The sequence below is a fragment of the Leucoraja erinacea genome, chromosome 1 (assembly GCF_028641065.1).
Source record: "Leucoraja erinacea ecotype New England chromosome 1, Leri_hhj_1, whole genome shotgun sequence".
Taxonomy (NCBI): Eukaryota; Metazoa; Chordata; class Chondrichthyes; order Rajiformes; family Rajidae; genus Leucoraja; species Leucoraja erinaceus.
Window position 1 is genome coordinate 135,277,506 of NC_073377.1, and position 24,053 is coordinate 135,301,558.

General features: G+C 44.1%; 1 protein-coding gene across 2 annotated transcripts in view; it reads right to left on the minus strand.

Annotated features, from left to right (window-relative positions):
* The window catches only part of LOC129702146 (diacylglycerol kinase theta-like), a 131,689-nt gene that overhangs the window by 48,761 nt on the left and 58,875 nt on the right, over positions 1-24,053 (minus strand). For both annotated transcript variants that reach the window (XM_055643757.1, XM_055643765.1), the window contains exons 11-13: positions 22,108-22,162; positions 20,364-20,425; positions 10,565-10,715 (exon numbers count right to left, since the gene is read on the minus strand). In XM_055643757.1, coding sequence (XP_055499732.1) covers positions 10,565-10,715; positions 20,364-20,425; positions 22,108-22,162 — 268 coding nt within the window. The remainder of the gene's footprint in view (positions 1-10,564; positions 10,716-20,363; positions 20,426-22,107; positions 22,163-24,053) is intronic.

Consider the following 24,053-nt stretch of genomic DNA (forward strand, 5'->3'; position numbering starts at 1 on the left):
AGGGGAGCCTGAGCCTGAGATAATGGTACCAATGACATACGTAGAAAAAGAGAAGAGGTCCTGAAAGGAGAATTTAGGGAGTCAGGAAGAGAGTTAAGGAGAAGGACCGCAAAAGTAACAATCTCAGGATTACTGCCTGTGCCACGAGACAGTGAGAGTAGGAATGGAGTGAGGTGGAGGATAAATGCATGGCTAAGGGACTGGTGCAGATGGCAGGGATTCAAGTTTCTGGATCATTGGGACCTCTTTTGGGGAAGGTGTGACCTGTAAAAAAGGACGGGTTGCAAAGGCTACTGGAGAGACTTTAAAGTAGAACGGTTGGGGGGTGAGACTCAAATAGAGAAAGCTAGTAGACAGTGTGGGAGGCAGAGAAGGGAAGCACTCAGACCCAACAGGTAGGGGAGAAAGAAGAAAAAGATAACAAACAGAGAATAAGAGGTGGTGGGTTTCTAAAATGTGTATATTTTAATGCTAGGAGCATTGTATAAGAAACGTGGATGAGCTTAGAGCCTGGATTGACACCTGGAAGTATGATGTTGTGGCGATTAGTGAAACATGGTTGCAGGATTAGTGAAACATGGTTGTGATTGGAAACTAAATATTCCAGGATTTCGTTGCTTCAGGTGTGATAGAATTGGAGGGGCAAGAGGTGGAGGTGTTGCATTGCTTGTCAGGGAAGATATTACAGCAGTGCTTTGGCAGGATAGATTAGAGGGCTCGTCTAGGGAGGCTATTTGGGTGAAACTGAGAAATGGGAAAGGTGTAGCAACACTTATAGGGGTGTATTATAGACTGCTTAATGGGGAGCGAGAATTGGAAGAGCAAATATGTAAGGAGATAGCAGGTATTAGTAGTAAGCACAAGGTAGTGATTGTGGGAGATTTCAATTTTCCACACATAGACGGGGAAACACATTCTGTAAAAAGGCTGGACGGTGTGGAGTTTGTAAAATGTGTGCAGGATAGTTTTTTGCTGTAATACATAGAGGTACCTACTAGAGAAGGGGCAGTGCTGGACCTCCTGTTAGGAAATGAGACAGGGCAGGACTAGGGGAGAATAAGTGTTCAGCACGGACTAGAAGGGCCGAGATGGCCTGTTTCCGTGCTGTAATTGTTATATGGTTATATGGTCCATGAGAGATTGAAAGATTTTCGGGGAGGCTTTCACACCATAGGGCAGCTTTGTCTATGAATACAAGCCAATGTTGATATACAAGTACCGCTGACTTTCCTTGTCGACATTGAGTTGGGCGTAAGCGTGAGACAAATCCAGTTTAGTGAAGACTCTTGCTCCTCTAAGTTCTGCGTATAGATCTTACGAGATTGGTAGCAGATATTGTTCGTCATCAACGGCTTAGTTGATTGTGACTTTGTAGTCACCACATAGTCGAACAGTTTTGTCGGCCTTGGGTACGGCCACAATCGGCGTTGCCCAGTTAGTCTGGTCTATCTTCACGAGTACTCCAATCCGCTCTAACCTGTCGAGTTCTTCCTCCACTTGTTGCTTTAGTGCATATGGTACAGGTCTTGGTCGACAATACACAGGTCTCACATCTTGCTTAAGTCTAATGTGTGCATAGTACCCTGTTATTCCCATGTAACTGTCAGCAAATATGTTTGCATGTTTGCTTATGGCATTTGATTTGGACAAATTGATGCTGAAAATGTTCTCCCAGTCTAATTCTATTCTACTCAGCCAATCCTTTCCAAGGAGGGTTGGTTTATTTCTGTAGCTGGCCACTATAATGGGCAGTGTTACTGACTGACCATTATGCTGAACTATACAGTTCATTTGTCCACTTGTCTCCTTGTGACTGTAAACGGCCACTGCAGTCTGTGGTCGAAACTCGCGAGCATTCTTTGATGCCATCTCCATTGCGGTAGCAATCTTGCATGCTTTCTCGAATGTAAGATCCGGAGTGTTCTCGAATTTAGACTGAATTTGTTCATCCACTAGACCACAAACAAATCTGTTGCATAGTGCGCGTCCGAGAAAATTTCTGAAGTTACAGTGCAAAGTTAAGTTTTTCAACAATGTACTCATTGATTGTCTCATTCTGCTTCTGGTTTCTAGTGTTGAATTTATAGTTTTCTGCAATTTCCAGAGGCTTTGGCTTGAAGTGCCCCTCCAACTTCTTCATAATGTCATTGAATGGCACGCCATTGCCTTTATGGGTGCAAGGAGATTCACGAGTGTGCCGTACACTTCTGGACCGATCTCTGTGAGCAGAATCGCTTTGTTTCAGTCACTATCTCTCCTTTACCGTTAATCTCCATTATGTTGTTTGCCGTGAAAAACATGTTTGCTCTCTCCATATAGGAGCTGAACGGCTCTTTACTCTTGTCAAAAGTGCCAAGGTTTCCGATGTAGCCTGTGGACGCTGCCATCGTGTCGTCCTTTTTTTTTTAAAGTCCGTTCAAAAACCCCGATTTCCTATATGTTCTGGTGTAACAATTCACCAAAAACTTAGCTGTACAAATTCAGCTTGAGGAACTTGACAAAAGAAACTCAGTCTAAAATGTTATACAATCCCAAGGATGACATCTTGCCACATAGACACAACCTAGAGATAGCCTGACAAACTCTCGACGATTTGTCCAGCTGCTGTTTTAAACTACTATCTGCGGCCTATCGTGTCCAGCTCGCAAACAACTGCGACACAACTCCGTATTTACTGTTTAAACTGTTAAATAATACTGCAACAGTCCAGCACTGTATTTAAAGGATGAGTTCACAAACTCTATCCCATCCTCGTCGCCAATTTTGTTATTCCGGACGGCAGAATGAATAACAACTTACACGCAGGTTGCCTGGATCACGAGAGAGATTTATTACTCAACATTCCCTGCTTATGTACAACACCAGCTCATTAACATATGTATGAATATATTACAGTTGTCATCTTCTCCAAACTAACAGTCATCCATTCAACATTTTCCTTGACCTTCATCCCCTTTGATGCATCAAGGCACACGCCTGTCTATATAAGGTCACACAGTTGACGGTGAATGTCAGAGCAAAAACCAAGCCATGAAGACGAAGAATTGTCCGTAGCCCTCCGAGACAGGATTGTGTCGAGACACAGATCTGGGGAAGGGTATAAAACAATTTCTGCAGCATTGAAGGCCCCGAAGAGCACAGTAGCCTCCGTCATTCTTAAATGGAAGAACTTTGGAGCCACCAGGACTCTTCATAGAGCTAGCCGCCCAGTCAAACTGAGCAATCAGGGGAGAAGGGCCGATGGTCACTCTGACAGAGCTCCAGATTTCCTTTGTGGAGATGGGAGAACCACTACATCTAAAGCCACTACATCATCTGCTACAAAAAGATGTGAAATGGACATGGGGTAAGGAACAGCAATGTGCAAATGACATCTGCAAGAAAACTTCACTACGATATGACACGCGAGATTAAACTTGCTTTTGATGTCATCAGTTTCATCTCGGCAGACCATTCACCCTAGTGACTGATCACTAGAGCCAGAATTTTGCCATAAATGCGATGTGCCTTTTCATGCCTTTTTTGATGATTTCACCAGGATAATGCTTTTTTCACGATCGCGTGCCTATATCAACCCTTTTTTGCCGTTTTGCTAAAAAGTCGTGCTATTTTCTCTAGTTGTACTGTGATTACAATGACGTCTTCTATGTTAACACATTAATATTAATAGTATTATTAACGTAACATAGTATAAATTACAAGAAAATCTCTACCACCGGGGAGAAACCAGGTGCGCCACTGTCGATCGTTCATTCATTCGTGCCGCTGCCCGCTGGTTCAGTATTCTCTAAGATCTATTTATTGCTTCCAATTTTGCAAACTTCCCACAACCTACCACTTCCCTTGAGAAACATGGCGAAACAATAGTGAATAACTTGCAGGTTTTCCACAAAGTAACTGACGATATTCGTAAATTTCTGGCGATGTAGGTAAAGACATACAAGGAAAATGTGAGAGAGTGATATTAGCTAACAAAGAAATACAAAACATAGCTAAGGTTCTCAAAGATAGTTGTAATGCACAAGATATCGACATGAATATAGAATCTGTAGCTTGTTTCAGGTATGCACCAGTGACCTCAGCTGAGGTAGAAAGATGTTTTTCACAACTGAAGCATAGAAACATAGAAAATAGGTGCAGGAGAAACTGACTCTGATTACTCTGATTATTAATCTGATCAAAACTCTGATTATTAATAACCCATTTCCTGTTATTTGCACTTTATCAGTTTATTTATTCATGTGTGTATATATTTATATTATGGTATATGGTATATTGACATGAGAATTAAGGGACTGAAGTTTAGGGGTAACATGAGGGGGAACTTCTTTACTCAGAGAGTGGTAGCTGTGTGGAATGAGCTTCAAGTGAAGGTGGTGAAGGCAGGTTCGTTTTTATCATTTAAAAATAAATTGGATAGTTATATGGATGGGAAGGGAATGGAGGGTTATGGTCTGAGCGCAGGTATATGGGACTAGGGGAGATTATGTGTTCGGCACGGACTAGAAGGGTCGAGATGGCCTGTTTCCGTGCTGTAATTGTTATATGGTTATATGGTTATATGGACACACTTATCTGTTTTGTAGTAAATGCTTACTATGTTCTGTGTGCTGAAGCAAAGCAAGAATTTCTTTGTCCTATTCAGGGACATGACAATAAACTCACTTGAACTTGAGGAGGAGGCCATTCGGCCCTTCGAGCCAGCACTGCCATTTATTGTGATCATGGCCGATCGTCCTCTATCAATAACCCGTGCCTGCCTTCTCCCCATATCCCTTGACTCCACTAGCCCCTAGAGCTCTATGTAACTCTTAAATCCGTCCAGTGGTTTGGCCCCCACTGCCCTCTGTGGCAGGGAATTACATAAATTCACAACTCTCTGGGAGAAAAAGTTTTTCTCACCTCAGTCTTAAATAACCTCCCCTTTATTCTAAAACTGTGGCCCCTGGTTCTGGACTCACCCAACATAGGGAACATTTTTCCTGCATCTAGCTTTCCCAGTCCATTTATAATTTTATATGTTTCTATAAGATCCCCCTCATCCTTCTAAACTCCAGTGAATACAAACCTAGTCTTTTCAATCTTTCCTCATATGACAGTCCCGCCATCCCAGGGATCAATCTTGTCAACCTACGCTGCACTGCCTCAATCACAAGGATGTCCTTCCTCAAATTGGGAGACCAAAACTGTACACAATACTCCAGATGTGGTCTCACCAGAGCCCTATACAACTGCAGAAAAACCTCTCTACTTCCATACTGAAATCCTCTTGTTATGAAGGCCAACATTCCATTAGCTTTCTTCACTGCCTGCTGTACCTGCACGCCAACTTTCAGTGACCGGTGTACAAGCTAAACTTGTACCCACCTAAACTAACCCCGTTGAGATAATAGTCTGCCCCCTTGTTTTTGCCGCCAAAGTGGATAACCTCACATTTATCTATATTATACTACATCTGCCCACTCACTCAACCTGTCCAGGTCACCCTGCAACCTCTTAACATCCTCTTCACAGTTCACACTGCCACCCAGCTTTGTGTCATCCGCAAACTTGCTAGTGTTGCTCCTAATCCCCTCTTCCAAATCATTAATATATATGGTAAACAGTTGCAGCCCCAATACCGAGCTTTGCGGCACTCCACTCGCCACTGCCTGCCATTCTGAAAAGGACCCGTTCACTCCTACTCTTTGCTTCCGGTCTGCCAACCAATTTTCTATCCATGTCAACACCGTACCCCCAATACCATGTGCTCTAATTTTAGTCTCCAGTCTCCCGTGCGGGACCTTATCAAAGGCTTTCTGAATGTCTAGATACACTACATCCACTGGCACCCCTTCATCCATTTTACTTGTCACATCCTCAAAAAATTCCAGAAGATTAGTGAAGCATGATTTCCCTTTCATAAATCCATGTTGACTTGGACTAATCCTTTTACTGCTACCAAATGCCCCTTTATTACCTCTTTAATAATTGACTCCAGCATCTTTCCCACAACCGAAGTCAGGCTAACTGGTCAGTAATTCCCCGTTTTCTCTCTCGCTCCTTTCTTGAAAAGTGGGATAACATTAGCTATCCTTCAATCCACAGGGACTGATCCTGAATCTATTGAACATTGGAAAATGTTCTATTTCTAGAGCCACCTCCCTGAGGACCCTGGGATGCAGACCATCAGGCCCAGGGGATTTATCATCCTTCAGTCCCATTAGCCTACACCAATACTATTTCTCGCCTAATGAAAATGTATTTCAGTTCCTCTACCCCCTTAGATCCTCTGTCCTCCAGTACATCTGGGAGATTGTTTGTGTCTTCCATAGTGAAGACAGATCCGAAGTACCTATTCAACTCTTCTGCCATTTCCTTGTTGCCCATAATTTCACCCGTGTCTGCCTTCAAGGGACCCACATTTGACTTTGCTACTCTTTTTCCCTTAACATATCTAAATAAGCTTTTACTGTCCTTCTTTTATATTCCTAGCCAGCTTCCCTTCATACTTCATCTTTTCAGCCCGTATTGCCCGTTTTGTTTCCTTTGCTTGTCCTATGAAAGTTTCCCAATCCTCTGGCTTCCGGCTACTCTTTGCTGTGTTATACATTTTTCTTTTAGTTTAATTCTATCCCTAACTTCTCTTGTCAGCCACGGTTGCCTCCTTCTCCCCTTAGAATCTTTCTTCCTTTTAGGAATGAAATAATCCTGCGTCTTCCGGATTATGCCCAAAAATTCCTGCCATTGCTGTTCCACCGTCATTCCTGCTAGGATCCCTTTCCAGTCTACCTTGACCAGCTCCCCTCTCATGCCTTCACAGTCCCCTTTGTTCAACTGCATCACTGCCACTTCCGATTTAACGTTCTCCTTCACAATGGAGTGGTGGTATCAGAGTCTTTGAGAAACAAAATTATGAATGAACTTCATGCCGAACATCCTGGCATAGTAAGCATGAAGTCAATTGCCAGAAGTTTTGTGTATTGGCCTGGTATTGACAGTGACATCGAGTCACTGGTGAGCAAATGTAGCATCTGTCAAAATTGCTGGAGTAAACACCAAAATCACCACTGCTACCCTGGTCATGACCTTTTCAGAGAGTTCATGTAGATTTTTGTGAAAAGGGTAATGATCATTTTCTGGTACCAGTAGATAGTCATTCCAAATGGATTGAGGTTAAGCATATGGGTCAAGCATTACTACCGAGTGCACCATAGATGAGTTGAGATCCATAAGATGCATATTCTGTTTGACAGAGGGCATAGATTAACATCAGATCATTTGGAAAAAATGCTGGTAATTATGTGCAACCAGGCAACTTTGGTCATTTAATGTAGTATACCTTTATGTTATCATTTTTAACCATATTTTGGTGGTGGAAAAACATGCCTTTTTATGTCAATAAATGCCTTTTACTTGCCTTTTTAGTAATTTTATTATGCCCTTTTGCCTGTCTATTTCAGAGTTTTTTAGTGCCTAAACATCCTGGCTCTACTGATCACAAGCCACTACTAGTGATACTTGGTCCCAAGTCAGCCATACCTTCCATGGGGATGCAGCGCTGGGCAATTTTACTGTCCCAGTATGACCACAAGGCTGAGTACAGAAGCTCCAAGTGCAACCCAGTTGCAGATGCGTTGTCCCGGTTGCCCCATGAGAACTCTGATGTGGGAAGTGTGAACTCAATCTACACACTGCAAGTTGTAGATGAAGACTTTCCAGTGACTGCAACAAAAATTGCAGCAGAAACAGAGACAGACACCGTGCTGAAGTGGGTCTATGAACAGACATTGAACGGTTGGACTGAAATCGATAGTGGATTGAAGTCAGTTCTGAACTCATAGCTGAAACCTTTCCATAATCGACGCCATGAATTATCATGTGAGCATGGATGTATTAAGTGGGGTTACAGAGTGGTGGTACCAGAGTCTTTGAGAAACAAAATTATGAATGAACTTCATGCCGAACATCCTGGCATAGTAAGCATGAAATCAATTGCCAGAAGTTTTGTGTATTGGCCTGGTATTGACAGTGACATCGAGGCTCTGTTGAGCAAATATAGCATCTGCCAAAATTGATGGAGTAAACTACCAAAAACACCACTGCAACCCTGGTCATGGCCAAGTAGACCTTTTCAGAGAGTTCATGTAGATTTTTGTGAAAAGGGTAATGATCACTTTCTGGTACTAGTAGATAGTTATTCCAAATGGATTAAGGTTAAGCATATGGGGTCAAGCACTACTACTTAGTGCACCATAGATGAGTTGAGATCCATTTTTGCATGCCATGGTTTACCGGAAGAAGTTGTTTCTGATAATGGGCCTCAGTTTCGTTCAGAACGGTTCAAAGAGTTCATGCAGCGGAATGGTGTAAAACACACACTTGTTCCTCCATACCATCCAGCCTCCAACGGGGCGGCGGAAAGATCTGTTAGAAATGTCAAAGATGTTCTCAAGAAACAGGTTTTGCAGGGTAGTTCAAAGCTCAGCATGAAACATTCTTTGGCTAGTTTCTTGCTGAAGTACAAAACCACACAACACACAACAACGGGTTACTCACCTGCAAAACTGTTGATGAAGAGAAGGCTAAGAATACGCATGTCTATTTCAACCCAATTTGACCTTGAGAGTTGAGCAAAAACAGTTAAGTCAAAAACACCATTTTGACTCCCATAAAAAGGAGAGGTACTTCAAGCCAGACGAGCAGGTTTGTGTTCTCAATCCTTCCAACAAGTCCAGTCGAGACAAATGGGATGTTGGGAAAATAGTGGAAGTGTGTGGAACAAAAAGATATTTAGTTGAAGTTGGAGGTAGGATCAAAAGGATTCATGTTGATTAAATGATTGCAGCCAAAGATGAACCAAAAACTGAGCATGAAGTCCTAATCCCTGAGTTTTTATCTGAAAGTGAGTTGGAAGAGACCATTGCGGTTGAAACACTCAGTTAGGGTTAGTATAGACAAAGAAACAGACTCCTCTGGTCAAAGTCAGGGTACTAAAACAGAGCCAAACAAGCCTACATTTGAGTCAACACCTAAACCTGTTACACCTGTAACTATTATACGATCAGGCAGGATCCGTAAACTAGTAGTCAGGTTAGGTTTTTAAGTTAAGTAACTCACAGTATAAGTAAAACGAAAATGTGTAGATAAGTAAAATAAATATTATATTTATCATTTAAGATTTCATAAATACTGGTGCAAATCAAGTATCACAACAACAAAATTGTAACTGAGTACTTAGATTTAATACTTAAAAAAAGGAGAGCAGTGTAATGTATTCATACATATTCATGTATATGTTAATGAGTTGGGTGTTCAATATAAGCAGGGAATGTTGGGTAATTAATCTCTCTCTCGTGATCCAGACAACCTGCGTGTGAGTTGTTCTTCATTCTGCTGTCCGGAATATAACAACAACAAAGCTTACAGAGATAGAATTTAATCAGGGGGACAGTCAAACTGGTGCGAGAACTGAGAACGGGGAGGGATGTTCATCCGCTGGGTTGTAAGCTGCCCAAGCAAAATATGAGGTGCTGTTCTACCAATTGGCATTGGGCCTCACTCTGACATTGGAGAAAGTCCTGGACAGAAAGGTCAGTGTGGGAACGGGAGGGAAAATTAAAGTGTTTGGCAACAGGGAAATCAGGTAGGTTTAGGCGGACTGAGCAGAGGTGTTCAGCGAAACGATCGTCGAGCCTGCGCTTGGTCTCGCTGATATATAGGAGTCCACACCTGGAACAGCGGATACAGTAGATGAGGTTGGAGGAGGTGCAAGTGAACCTATGCCTCACCTGAAAAGCCTGTCAGGGTCCCTGGACAGAGTTGAGGGAGGAGGTATAGGGACAGGTATATCTTCTGCGGTTGCAGAGGAAAGGGGTTATTTGGGTGGGAAGGAATGAGTTAACCAGGGAGTTGCAGAGGGAACGGTCTCTGCGGAAAGGGGTGGAGATGGGACGATGTGACTAGTGGTGGGATTCCGTTGGGGGTGGCAAAAATGTTGGAGGATCATGTGCTGTATGCGACAGCTGATGGGGTGTAAGGTAAGGACAAGGGGGACTCTGTCCTTGTTATGAATCGGGGGAGGGGAAGCAAGAGCGAAGAAGCGGGATTTTGGAGACCCTAGTGAGAGCCTCATCTATAATGGAAGAGGGGAACCCCCGTTCCCTAAAGAATGAGGACATCTCAGATGGCCTAGTATGGAACACCTCATCTTGGAGGAATTGGGAGTAGGGGATAGTCTTTACAGGAAGCAGGGTGGGAAGAAGTGTAGTCTAGGTAGCTGTGGGAGTCAGTAGATTTATAATAGATGTCAGTCAATAGTCTGTCTCCTGTGTTGGAGACGGTGAGATCAAGAAACAGTAGGGAGATGTCCAGTGAATTTGAATGCAGTATGTAAATTAGTAGTGAAGTTAATGTAGTCCATGAGTTCTGCATTGGTGCAGGAACTAGCACCGATGCAGTCGTCAAGCGTTCGGGGATAGGGCCAGTGTACGCCTGGAACAGGGATTGTTAGACGTATCCTACAAAGAGGCAGGCATGGATCTTGATCTTCAACCTTTGGTGCATGTGGCTCCCTTTAACTTACGTTTGATGTCCAGGTAAGTAGTGAGCAATGAGAAGTACTGGTCCTGAGACAGGTGATGTGGCAGCCCCATGAGCAACAGCTTCACCTCTACTACACTCTTCTGCTTCTTCGTGATGTAGAATCTCGTCTGGTTCATTTGACGAACAGAGAGCTAGAGAACAATGACATTAAGAGACAACATCAACATTGGTTACATGCACACAAAGAAACAGCCTCAAAACAGAGGGCACCAGAAAGTTAATCATGGAGTTACACAGTACGGAAACTGGTCCTTCCGCCCAACTCGTCCATGCCAACCAAGAGGTCCCAACTACACTAGACCCACCTCGTAGCTTCATAGCTCATTAGTGTAGAATTAGGCCATTCGGCCCCTCAAGTCTATTCCGTCATTCAATCATGGCTGATTTATTTCTCAACTCCATTCTCCTGCGTTTGTCCGATAACCTTTGACACCCTCACTAATCAAGAATCTCCACTTTAAAAATACCCATCGACTTGGCCTCCACGGCCATCTGTGGCAATGAATTCCATAGATTCACCGCTCTCTGACTAAAGAAATTAATCCTCATCTCCTTTCTAAGGTTACGTCCTTTTATTCTGAGCCTGTGACCTCAGGTCCTAGATACCCCTCTAAATCATCCTCTCCACATCCACTCTATCCAAGCCTTTCATTATTCGCTAAGTTTCAATGTCCCCCTCATCCTTCTAAACACCAGCGAGTGCAGGCCCAGTGCTGTCATACACCTGCCCGCCTTTGTCCCATATCCTCTGAAACAATTCTGTCCATTTAAGCTCATGGGTGACAATGGATAGCTAAGATCCATTTATAATGTCATTGCAAACAAAAAACAAAATCACAATCATAAAGGAAAAAATATTTTTGGATAAAATGCATCAATACATCCGCAGAACCAAATCTGAAAAATTCATAAGCACAACCATCATCTTAATCAAGGTATAGCCTCTGTCTCATGACAAGGCAAAGTCAAGTTGGTGGTTAGACAGGCCCGGCCAACAACAGCACCTGCCAAGACAAGGACTGATTAACTGGGCCAATGGGCCGAGGAATGGCAGATGGAATTTAATTCCGATAATTCCATGATTTTGTGGGTGGGAGAAAGTAAAACCATGACCATCACTTATCTACCTGCACAACCCGTATCCATTCCCTGAATATCAATATGCCTATCCAAAAGTCTTTTAAACACCTTTAAACTTTCTCTTCAACCACGTTCCAAGCACTCATCACCCTCTGTGTAAAAAAACACCCCCCACATCTCCTTTAAATGTTGCCCCTCTTGTGTTACAGCTATTCCCTCTTGTATATGATTTGTCCACCCTGGGAAAAAAGGTTCTGACTGTCTACCATCTCTTTATCTCTCATCTATATATTACTAAAACTCTGTTCTTGACCGGTTTCGGCTTTCTGTGCTGCGGTTTCCGAGAGTACGCCGCCACCTACGGCCGTCATTTTTGGCCACCTCGCTCAGAGCCCCCCTCCGCCGCATGTGTGCCAAGGATTTTTCCCGTCGATGAAAATTGACAGAGATATTAATGTTTTTACAACATCCCCCATTCTCTCTGCTGCCCCATGCTGGAGGGAGGGGGAGCGACTCTAAAACCAGGAAGTGGTGCGCCTCAATCAGTCTCCGCAAGTGGTGTGCCTCAATCAGTCTCGGCAAGTGGTGTGCCTCAATCAGAGCTTTGAATGACACTGACAAATGTTTACAGCACTCTGAGTACCCTTAATTTGGTTAGTGGTAAAAAAGCACTGCCTGCAAATAGTTGTTTGGGTTTGGGTTGAAGTAAAAAGGCACTCTCTCTCTCTCTCTCTCTCTACCCCCCCCCCCCTTGGGTTCCCCTCTCTTCCTCTCCCCACTCTCTCTCTCTCCCCCCCCCTCTCCTCCTCCCCCCTCCCCTCTCCTCCTCCTCTCCCTCTCTCTCTCTCTCCTCCCCTCTCCTCCCTCCCTCCTCCCCCTCTCTCCCCCTCTCCTCTCCCTCTCTCCCCTCTCCCCCCTCTCCTCTCCCCCCTCTCCCCTCCTCCCTCTCTCTCCTCCTCCCCTCTCCTCTTCCTCTCTCCTTTCCTCCTCCCTCTCTCCCCTCTCCCATCTCTCCTCCTCTCTCCTCTCTCTCGCTCTCTCCTCCCCCCTCTCTCCTCTCTCCCCCCCTCTCTCTCTCTCTCCCTCCTCCTCTCCCCCCCTCCCCTCCTCTCCTCCCTCCCCTCTCTCCCCTAGCATGAGTGTGGGAGGGGGGGGTAGTTAGTGTGTGACGCTGCATGCCGCCTCCCCCCCCCCCACAACCACATGTTGGGGGAACAGACCCAACGGGTCGGCACTTGGTCTAGTTGCTTTATATATTTCCATCAGAACTCCCTGCAACCCCCAGCATTGCAGAGAAATCTGAAGTCTGTCCATCCTCTCCCTGTGGCTAATACCCCCTAATCCAGGCGTCATTCTGGTAAACCTTCACAATGAACAATAGGGCCCGAGGGCTGTAGAGCAAAGGGATCAATGAGTACAAGTACATAGTTCACTGAAAATAGCTTTGCACATGGGTAGGGTAATAAAGGCGCTTTATTTTGGCACGCTAGCCTTCATTAGCCAGGATATTTAATTTGGACGTTGGGAAATTATATTACAATTGCACAAGACATTGGTGAGGCCTCACTTGGAGTGTTCAGTTTTGGTCCACAACTTATAGGATTGGTGTTATAAAGCTGGAAAGGGTATAGAGAAAATTTACAAAGATGTTGCCAAGACTGGTGGGCCTGAGTATAGGGAAGCAAGGCTGGGCAGGCTAGGACTTCATTCCTTGGAGGGCAGCACGACGTGTGGTGATCTTATAGAGGTGTATAAAATCATGAGGAGAATATACAAGGTCAATGCATCTAGTCTTTTCAAGAACCTGAGGACATGAACGAATTAATAAGTTTATTGGCCAAGTAAACATAGAAACATAGAAATTAGGTGCAGGAGTAGGCCATTCGGCCCTTCGAGCCTGCACCGCCATTCAATATGATCATGGCTGATCATCCAACTCAGTATCCCCGTACCTGCCTTCTCTCCATACCCCCTGATCCCCTTAGCCACAAGGGCCACATCTAACTCCCTCTTAAATATAGCCAATGAACTGGCCTCAACTACCCTCTGTGGCAGAGAGTTCCAGAGATTCACCACTCTCTGTGTGAAAAAAGCTCTTCTCATCTCGGTTTTAAAGGAATTCCCCTTTATCCTTAAGCTGTGACCCTTTGTCCTGGACTTCCCTAACATCGGGAACAATCTTCCTGCATCTAGCCTGTCCAACCCCTTAAGAATTTTGTAAGTTTCTATAAGATCCCCTCTCAATCTTCTAAATTCTAGAGAGTATAAACCAAGTCTATCCAGTCTTTCTTCATAAGACAGTCCTGACATCCCAGGAATCAGTCTGGTGAACCGTCTCTGCACTCCCTCTATGGCAATAATGTCCTTCCTCAGATTTGGAGACCAAAACTGTACGCAATACTCCAGGTGTGGTCTCACCAAGACCCTGTACAACTGCAGTAGAACCTCTCTGCTCCTATACTCAAATCCTTTTGCAATGAAAGCTAACATACCATTCGCTTTCTTTACTGCCTGCTGCACCTGCATGCCTACCTTCAATGACTGGTGTACCATGACACCCAGGTCCCGCTGCATCTCCCCCTTTCCCAATCGGCCACCATTTAGATAATAGTCTGCTTTCCTGTTTTTGCCACCAAAATGGATAACCTCACATTTATCCACATTATACTGCATCTGCCAAACATTTGCCCACTCACCCAGCCTATCCAAGTCACCCTGCAGTCTCCTAGCATCCTCCTCACAACTAACACTGCCCCCCAGCTTAGTGTCATCCGCAAACTTGGAGATATTGCCTTCAATTCCCTCATCGAGATCATTAATATATATTGTAAATAGCTGGGGTCCCAGTACTGAGCCTTGGGGTACCCCACTAGTCACTGCCTGCCATTGTGAAAAGGACCCGTTTACTCCTACTCTTTGCTTCCTGTTTGCCAGCCAGTTCTCTATCCACATCAATACTGAACCCCCAATGCCTTGTGCTTTAAGTTTGTATACTAATTTCTTATGTGGGACCTTGTCGAAAGCCTTCTGGAAGTCCAGATACACCACATCCACTGGTTCTCCCCTATCCACGCTACTAGTTACATCCTCGAAAAATTCTATAAGATTCGTCAGACATGATTTACCTTTCGTAAATCCATGCTGACTTTGTCCAATGATTTCACCACTTTCCAAATGTGCTGCTATCCCATCTTTAATAACTGACTCTAGCAGTTTCCCCACTACCGATGTTAGACTAACTGGTCTGTAATTCCCCATTTTCTCTCTCCCTCCCTTCTTAAAAAGTGGGGTTACGTTTGCTACCCGCCAATCTTCAGGAACTACTCCAGAATCTAAAGAGTTTTGAAAGATTATTACTAATGCATCCACTATTTCTGGAGCTACTTCCTTAAGTACTCTGGGATGCAGCCTATCTGGCCCTGGGGATTTATCGGCCTTTAATCCATTCAATTTACCCAACACCACTTCCCGGCTAACCTGGATTTCACTCAATTCCTCCAACTCCTTTGACCCGCGGTCCCCTGCTATTTCCGGCAAATTATTTATGTCTTCCTTAGTGAAGACGGAACCAAAGTAGTTATTCAATTGGTCCGCCATATCCTTGTTCCCCATGATCAACTCCCTTGTTTCTGACTGCAAGGGACCTACATTTGTTTTAACTAATCTCTTTCTTTTCACATATCTATAAAAACTTTTGCAGTCAGTTTTTATGTTCCCTGCCAGTTTTCTTTCATAATCTATTTTTCCTTTCCTAATTAAGCCCTTTGTCCTCCTCTGCTGGTCTTTGAATTTCTCCCAGTCCTCCGGTATGCTGCTTTTTCTGGCTAATTTGTACCCATCATCCTTCGCTTTGATACTATCCCTGATTTCCCTTGTTATCCATGGATGTACTACTTTCCCCGATTTATTCTTTTGCCAAACTGGGATGAACAATTTTTGTAGTTCATCCATGCAGTCTTTAAATGTCTTCCATTGCATATCCACCGTCAACCCTTTTAGAATTAATTGCCAGTCAATCTTGGCCAATTCACGTCTCATACCCTCAAAGTTACCTTTCTTTAAGTTCAGAACCATTGTTTCTGAATTAACAATGTCACTCTCCATCCTAATGAAGAACTCAACCATATTATGGTCACTCTTGCCCAAGGGGGCACGTACAACAAGATTGCTAACTAACCCTTCCTCATTACTGAATACCCAGTCTAAAATAGCCTGCTCTCTCGTTGGTTCCTCTACATGTTGATTTAGATAACTATCCCGCATACATTCCAAGAAATCCTCTTCCTCAGCACCCCTGCCAATTTGATTCACCCAATCTATATGTAGATTGAAGTCACCCATTATAACCGTTTTGCCTTTGTCGCACGCATTTCTAATTTCCTGTTTGATACCATCTCCAACTTCACTACTACTGTTAGGTGGCCTGTACACAACACCCACCAGCGTTTTCTGCCCCTTAGTGTTTTGCAGCTCTACCCATACCGATTCCACATCCTCCAAACTAATGTCCTTCCTTTCCATTGCATTCCATTCACATACAAGGAATTTGCCTTGGTGCTCTGCACGCATGTGACAACATGACATACAGTGACAGTTTGGAATGACACATAAAACATTAAACATTAATAATAAAACATTATCGATTAAATATGTGAATTAAATAAAATACCAGAGCAAAAGGAGGCTACAGATTGTTGGTTATTGAGTAGCTACTATTCGTGGGGAAAAAGCTGTTTTTATGTCTGGCTGTGGCAGCTTAGATAGTCTGGAGTCGCCTTCCAGAGGGAAGTGATTCAAAGAGTTTGTGGCCAGGGTGAGAGGGGTCAGAAATGATCTTACCCGCTCGCTTCCTGGCCCTTGCAGTGTACAGTTTCTCAATGGAGGGAAGATTGAAGGCAATAACCTTAAACATAAGTTTAAGGTTCAGGTGTGGGGGGCAAGATTTAACAGGAACCTGAGAGGTGACCTACTTCCTTATATGGAACGAGCTGTCAAACGAGGTCGTAGAGGCAGGTAAATAATAATTTAAAAGCATGGAATCATGGAAACAGGCCCTTTGGCCCAATGCTCACGTCGACCAACACAACCCCATCTACACTAGTCCCACCTGCCTGTGTTTGTCCCGTATCCCTTTAAACCTATCCTATCCATGGACCTGTCCTAATGTTTTTTAAACATTGTGTTAATACCATATAACCATATAACAATTACAGCACGGAAACAGGCCATCTCGACCCTTCTAGTCCGTGCCGAACACATAATCTCCCCTAGTCCCATATACCTGCGCTCAGATCATAACCCTCCATTCCCTTCCCATCCATATAACTATCCAATTTATTTTTAAATGATAAAAACAAACCTGTCTCCACCACCTTCACTGGAAGCTCATTCCACACAGCTACCACTCTCTGAGTAAAGAAGTTCCCCCTCATGTCACCCCTAAACTTCAGTCCCTTAATTCTCAAGTCATGTCCCCTTGTTTGAATCTTCCCTACTCTCAGTGGGAAAAGCTTTTCCACGTCAACTCTGTCTATCCCTCTCATCATTTTAAAAACCTCTATCAAGTCCCCCCTTAACCTTCTGCGCTCCAAAGAATAAAGCCCTAACTTGTTCAACCTGTCTCTGTAACTTAGTTGCTGAAACCCAGGCAACATTCTAGTAAATCTCCTCTGTACTCTCTCTATTTTGTTGACATCCTTCCTATAATTAGGCGACCAAAATTGTACACCATACTCCAGAATTGGCCTCACCAATGCCTTGTACAATTTTAACATTACATCCCAACTTCTATACTCAATGCTCTGATTTATAAATACCTGCCTTAACTATCTGCTCTGGCAGCTCGTTCCATACACCCACAGTCACCCCTCAGGTTGTTATTTAATCTTCTCCCCTTCACCTTAAACCTAGGTCCACTGGTTCTTGATTCTCTGACTCTAGGTAAAAGACATTTACCTATCTATTCCTCTCGTGATCTTACACACCGCTATAAGATCACCCCTCATCCTCCTGTGCTCGAAGAAATAGTCCCAGCCTACTCAACCTCTCCCTGTAGCTCAGACCCTCGAGTCCTGGCAACATCCACGGAAATCTTCTCTGCACCCTTGCAAGCTTAACAACATTTTTCCTATACAGGGTGACCAAAACTGAACACAATACTCTACATGTGACCTTACCAATGTCTTACACGACTGTAATATAACCTTCCAACTTCTATATTAAATAGTCTGACTGATGAAGGGCATCGTGCCGAAGGCCTTCTTGACCACACTATCTACCTGTGATGCCACTGTCAAAGGAACTATGCACCTGCTCCCCTAGATCCCTCTGTTCTACAACACTCCCCGGAGTCCGGCCATTCACCCTGGTTAGACTTCTCAAAATACAACATCTCGCACTTATCTGTATTAAATTCCATCAACCATTACTTTGGTTCTGTCTTCACTAGGAAGACATAAATAATCTGCCGGAAATAGCAGGGGACCGGGGATCAAATGAGATGGAGGAACTGAGTGAAATCCAGGTTAGCCGGGAAGTGGTGTTAGGTAAATTGAATTGATTAAAGGCCGATAAATCCCCAGGATCAGATAGGCTGCATCCCAGAGCACTTAAGGAAGTAGCCCCAGAAATAGTGGATGCATTAGTGATAATTTTTCAAAACTCTTTAGATTCGGGAGTAGTTCCTGAGGATTGGAGGGTAGCTAATGTGACCCCACTTTTTAAAAAGGGAAGGAGAGAGAAAATGGGGAATTACAGACCAGTTAGTCTAATATCGGTAGTGGGAAAACTGCTAGAGTCAGTTATTAAAGATGGGATAGCAGCACATTTGGAAAGTGGTGAAATCATTGGGCAAAGTCAGCATGGATTTATGAAAGGTAAATCATGTCTAACGGATCTTATAGAATTTTTCGAGGATGTAACTAGTAGAGTGGATAAGGGAGACCAGTGGATGTGTTATATCTGGACTTTCAGAAGGCTTTCGACAAGGTCCCACATAAGAGATTAGTATACAAACTTAAAGCACACGGTATTGGGGGTTCAGTATTGATATGGATAGAGAACTGGCTGGCAGACAGGAAGCAAAGAGTAGGAGTAAATGGGTCCTTTTCACAATGGCAAGCAGTGACTAGTGGGGTACCGCAAGGCTCAGTGCTGGGACCCCAGCTATTTACAATATATATTAATGATTTGGACGAGGGAATTGAATGCAACATCTCCAAGCTTGCAGATGACACGAAGCTGCGGGGCAGCGTTAGCTGTTATGAGGAGGCTAGAAGGCTGCAAGGTGACTTGGATAGGCTGGGTGAGTGGGCAAATGCATGGCCGATGCAGTATAATGTGGATAAATGTGAGGTTATCCACTTTGGTGGCAAAAACAGGAAAGTAGATAATTGTCTGAATGGTGGCCGATTAGGAAAAGGGGAGATGCAACGAGACCTGGGTGTCATGGTACACCAGTCATTGAAAGTAGGCATGCAGGTGCAGCAGGCAGTTAGGAAAGTGAATGGTATGTTAGCATTCATAGCAAAAGGATTTGAGTATAGGAGCAGGGAGGTTCTACTGCAGTTGTACAGGGGCTTGGTGAGACCACACCTGGAGTATTGCGTACAGTTTTGGTCTCCTAATCTGAGGAAAGACATTCGTGCCATAGAGGGAGTACAGAGAAGTGTCACCAGACTGATTCCTGGGTTGTCAGGACTTTCATATGAAGAAAGACTGGATCGACTTGGCTTGTACTCGCTAGAATTTAGAAGATTGAGGGGGGATCTTATAGAATCTTACAAAATTCTTAAAGGGTTGGACAGGCTAAATGCAGAAAGATTGTTTCCGATGTTGGGGAAGTCCAGAACAAGGGGTCACAGTTTACGGAAAAGGGGGAAATCTTTTAGGACCGAGATGAGAAAAACATTTTTCATACAGAGTGGTGAATCTCTGGAATTCTCTGCCACAGAAGGTAGTTGAGGCCAGTTCATTGGCTATATTTAAGAGGGAGTTAGATGTGCCCCTTGTGGCTAAAGGGATCAGGGGGTATGGAGAAAGGCAGGTACAGGATACTGAGTTGGATGATCAGCCATGATCATATTGAATGGCGGTGCAGGCTCGAAGGGCCGATTGTCCTACCCCTGCACCTAATTTCTATGTTTCTATCACTCAGCCCACTTGCCCAAGCCATCAAAATCTTGCTGCAATTTCTGACAACCAGCTTCGCTATCAATAATACCACCACATTGATAGGAAATATTTGGAAGGATATGGATCATGTGCAAGCAAATGGGACTAGCTTGGATGGGACATCTTGGTTGCATGGATGAGATCGACCAAGGGGCCTGTTTCCATGCTGTGTGATTCTACAAATGTGAGGTGTTACATTTTGGTAATACAAACCAAAGTAGGACTTGCAGAGTAAATGGTAGAACGGAGAGACCAGAGACACTTTAGTACAGGTACATGAAAGTGGCAACACTGGTACACAGGATGGTGAAGAGGTGCTTGCCTTCATGCTTGCCTTCATCGGTCTCAGGGTATTGAGTACATGAGTTGGGATGTTCTAATACAGTTATACAAGACATTGGGTCTTTCTCTGAGCTGTATGATTCTATGACTCGAAATATTGTTTTAGAGAAAACCTGAATGAATTATCGAACTGTGGAAGAACGTATCAACCACATGCATGAGTGTGTAATTCATTAATATCTTACCTTCCTGATATGTTGAAGTCTGCAAAGCAAATATTCAAACTGAGTCAACACCACTCTCTGCACTAAAATAGAGAAGGGCAAACAAGCACAGTAAGGCAGAGCTCGGTTTCACCACAGGCCCCATTAGTAACACAACAAGAACAACTGCTTTAGTAAGATTATTATTTTGGCCACTTTAAAGGAAGTTGATTCATGAATGTGTGTCTTTGCCATTGTCCATTGGCGTGAAGGTAGAAATCCCTGGAAAACCACTTTCAGCAAAGTACTCAATACAACCTTGGCATCGTGCACAGCATAGACATTGCAGGCCAAAGGGCCTGTTCCTGTCCAGTACTGAAACTAATGAAGCCCCTGAAGGCAAATTTTGCATCTTTGTAAGCCGCAGGCAAGGTGGAGGATAGTTAATGTTGTTCGTTTATTTAAGAAGGGTAGGAATGTGTAGGGGGGAACTGCTGATGCTGGTTTACACCAAAGATGGACACAAAGTGCTGGAGTAACTCAGCAGGACAGGCAGCATCCCTGGAGAAAACGATTAGATGACATTTCTGGTCTTCACACGATCTCGACCAGAAACGTCACTCATTCCTTCTTTCTAGAGATACTGCCTGTCTCGCTGAGTTACTGCAGTTTTTTGTGTCTAAGTCAGGAAACTACAGGCTGACAGGTCTAATGCCAGGGATAGGGGAGTTTCTGGAGAAAATAAAGTGTATGAAGGCATTTGGGAAGGCAGGTACTGTTGAGAGATTATCATCATGGTTTGTGCATCACTAAGTACATTTTTTGAGGATGTAACTGAAGTAATTGATGTAGCAAATCAATCATAGAGTCATGCAACAGCGAAACAGGGCCCTTACCCCAACTCATCCACGCCAACTGAGATGCCCCATCTAATTTACACTAATTTGCCCATATTTGGCCAACATCCCTCTAAACATTTCCTATCTGTGTCCCGGTCCAAGTTTGTTGACGTTGTCTGCAAAACAACAGGGGTCCCAGCACAGATCCCTGTGGATATGTGTGTTGAAATGTTGCCCCTCAGGTTCCTATTATATCTTTCCCCTCTCACCTTAAACCTATATCCTCAGCTTCTTGATGCCCCTACCCTGGGTAAAAGACTCTGTGCATTCACCCTATCTATTTCTCACATAATCTTATACAGCTCTATAACTTGACCCCTCAGCCTCCTGCGCTCCAAGGAATAAAGTCATAGCCTGCCCAAACCTCCTAGTAGTTCATGGTTCATGCCCTCAAGTCCTGGCAACATCCTTGTAAATCTTCAAGTTCTTCCCCATACATTTCTGACCTGCAGTCTGTCTTTGCTTCTCTCCGGCCATATGTTCCACATATCCCCATTCACTTCCTCACATCCCCTCCACACCTCCTCACCCTAATTCCACGTCCTCTGCTGTAATGCATCCAACTCCAGCTGGTGCATCAGATACCATCACCATGTTTAAGAGGCACTTAAACGCTTAGATCGGCAAGGCAATGAAAGCAAATATAGTGAGAGTAGATGGGCAAAAAGTCTGTACAACACTTTAGTTACAAGGGTTCGGTAAATGCTTGGACATTGACTGCTTGGGCTAGTGGTCTGTTTCTACACCGCATTCGCTATGTAAATATACATACAGGCAAAACTAATTACACACACAGGCAGAAATATAAAGAACACACAGGTAAAAGGATCAGCAAACAGGAATGTCACCCCTTCCCGGCTTGTCTGTTGTTGTTGTTAAACTCTTACCCTGTTTACAGCCCATGTAGACCTCCACCACTTGGAAATCGTCAATAGTTTCATCCTGAAAAAAGTTTGTGCAAAAGTCACTTTATCGCTCAGAATGTTTCACACAGCTAATGTTACCACAGGCAAATGACATGAACATTCATAAGGTCATAAGTGATAGGAGAAGAATTAGACCATTCGGCCCGTCAGGTCAACTCCGCCATTCAATCATGGCTGATCTATCCTTCCCTCTCAACCCCATTCTCCTACCTTCCCCCCATAACCCCCGACACCCGTACTAATCAAGAACCCATCTCTCTGTCTTAAAAATATCCATTGACGGCCTCCACAGCCTTCTGTGGCAATGATTCCACAGATTCACCACCCTCTGACTAAAGACATTCCACCTCATCTCCTTCCTAAAGGAACGTTCTTTAATTCTGAGGCTGTGCCCTCTGCTCCGAGACTTTCCCACTTGCGGAAACATACTCCCCACATCCACTCTATCCAAGCCTTTCACTCTTCAGTCAGTTTCAATGACGCCACCGCTCATTTTTCTAAACTCCAGCGAGTACAGGCCCAGTGTCGTGTGGTGACCTCATGCACGTCGTGCTTTTAACACACTGCTTTAGATGTTGGTAACGTGATCTTTGCTGTAGGTGGAGGTGGGGTGAGCGATGCGGAGTCTGTAGAAGCAACTCTGGGCTTCCATGTCCCTGCACCTTCATTCTCCACCCCTCCGACCTGTCTAAGGCTCCTGCACTAAAACACCTGTCTCACGGTGCGAGTCCACCCACGAGTGATCCCGAGTTAAAAACAAATCAAACTCGTGGTAATCACGTAGAATTAACGTAGTGGGAACGTCGGAACTCGTGGATGTAACTTAGTGACTGGTAACGCTAACGACAGGTACTCGGGAAACTTGTTAACTCGTGAAAAATTTTCATCATGTTGAAAGATTTCCACGAGTCAAATTTACTCTTGAAGGAAAAATGTGAAACTTTTAAACTCGATGTAATACGATAGTAGCCCGTGGGTTTACTGTAGCGACTCGTGAGTAACTCGTGGGTTTGGCCTGAGTGCCAGAATTGAAATGTTGAAGATTCGTCAGATCTTAATGGAACTTTATCAGTGAAAGAGCAAAAAGCACTCACCGGGGATCTGAGAAACAGTGGCAAAAAGAATGAACCATGCAGTGTGTGGAAAGCCGCATTGCGAGAGTTAATTAGTTCCCTTCAGAACTTTAACTTTTCACATTGAAACGGTGCAATGAATCCTTGTTAGATTAATGCACTCTTTATGGAGAAACAGATATACGGGACAGGTTTCCCGTCTCAGGATTTATATCGGACAAATTTTATGTGTTTATACAGGGGATATTTTCAGGCATCACTTTCCACCCAGTCTGCCAAACTTAAGGAGGCTTTCAGTTGTGAGCCCAGACTGTAGCCACTTGTGAAGTACACTTGATGCCCTGATAGTGAATCATTTCCTTTCAAGCGACAAGGTGCCTCTTAGCTTTTCAAGGTGTGTAGGTTCACACATCACCCAGCCTGCAGCCCTAGCCCACCACAGTTCCAGAGAGGCCCCGTGAAGCCGGCTGGTTTGGTCTGTCTTGTGTTCGCAAGCCCATTGCAAGCAGCACCTGAAATTACTGCCGGGGTCCACTCCACTTGGTTTCCTCAAGTAACTAGTAAATTACTATTAAACCTTGACATGCTGTACATAATGACATATTCCAACATCCTGGCAAATTGTGAAGATTGCGTAGTGAAACAAGTAGTTGAACTACCAGAGGTACAAGACCCATTGATCAAACAGTGCTTCGGCAGTGTTGGTAAACAATAATTTTCAAAGTGATTTCTTCCAAAAGAAGCCATCAAGAAATATTGCGAGGGAAAGAAGGGGTTGGAGGATGGGGTGGGGGGAGAAGAGGAAGGGTACATGGGTGAGCTGCACACTTTCCC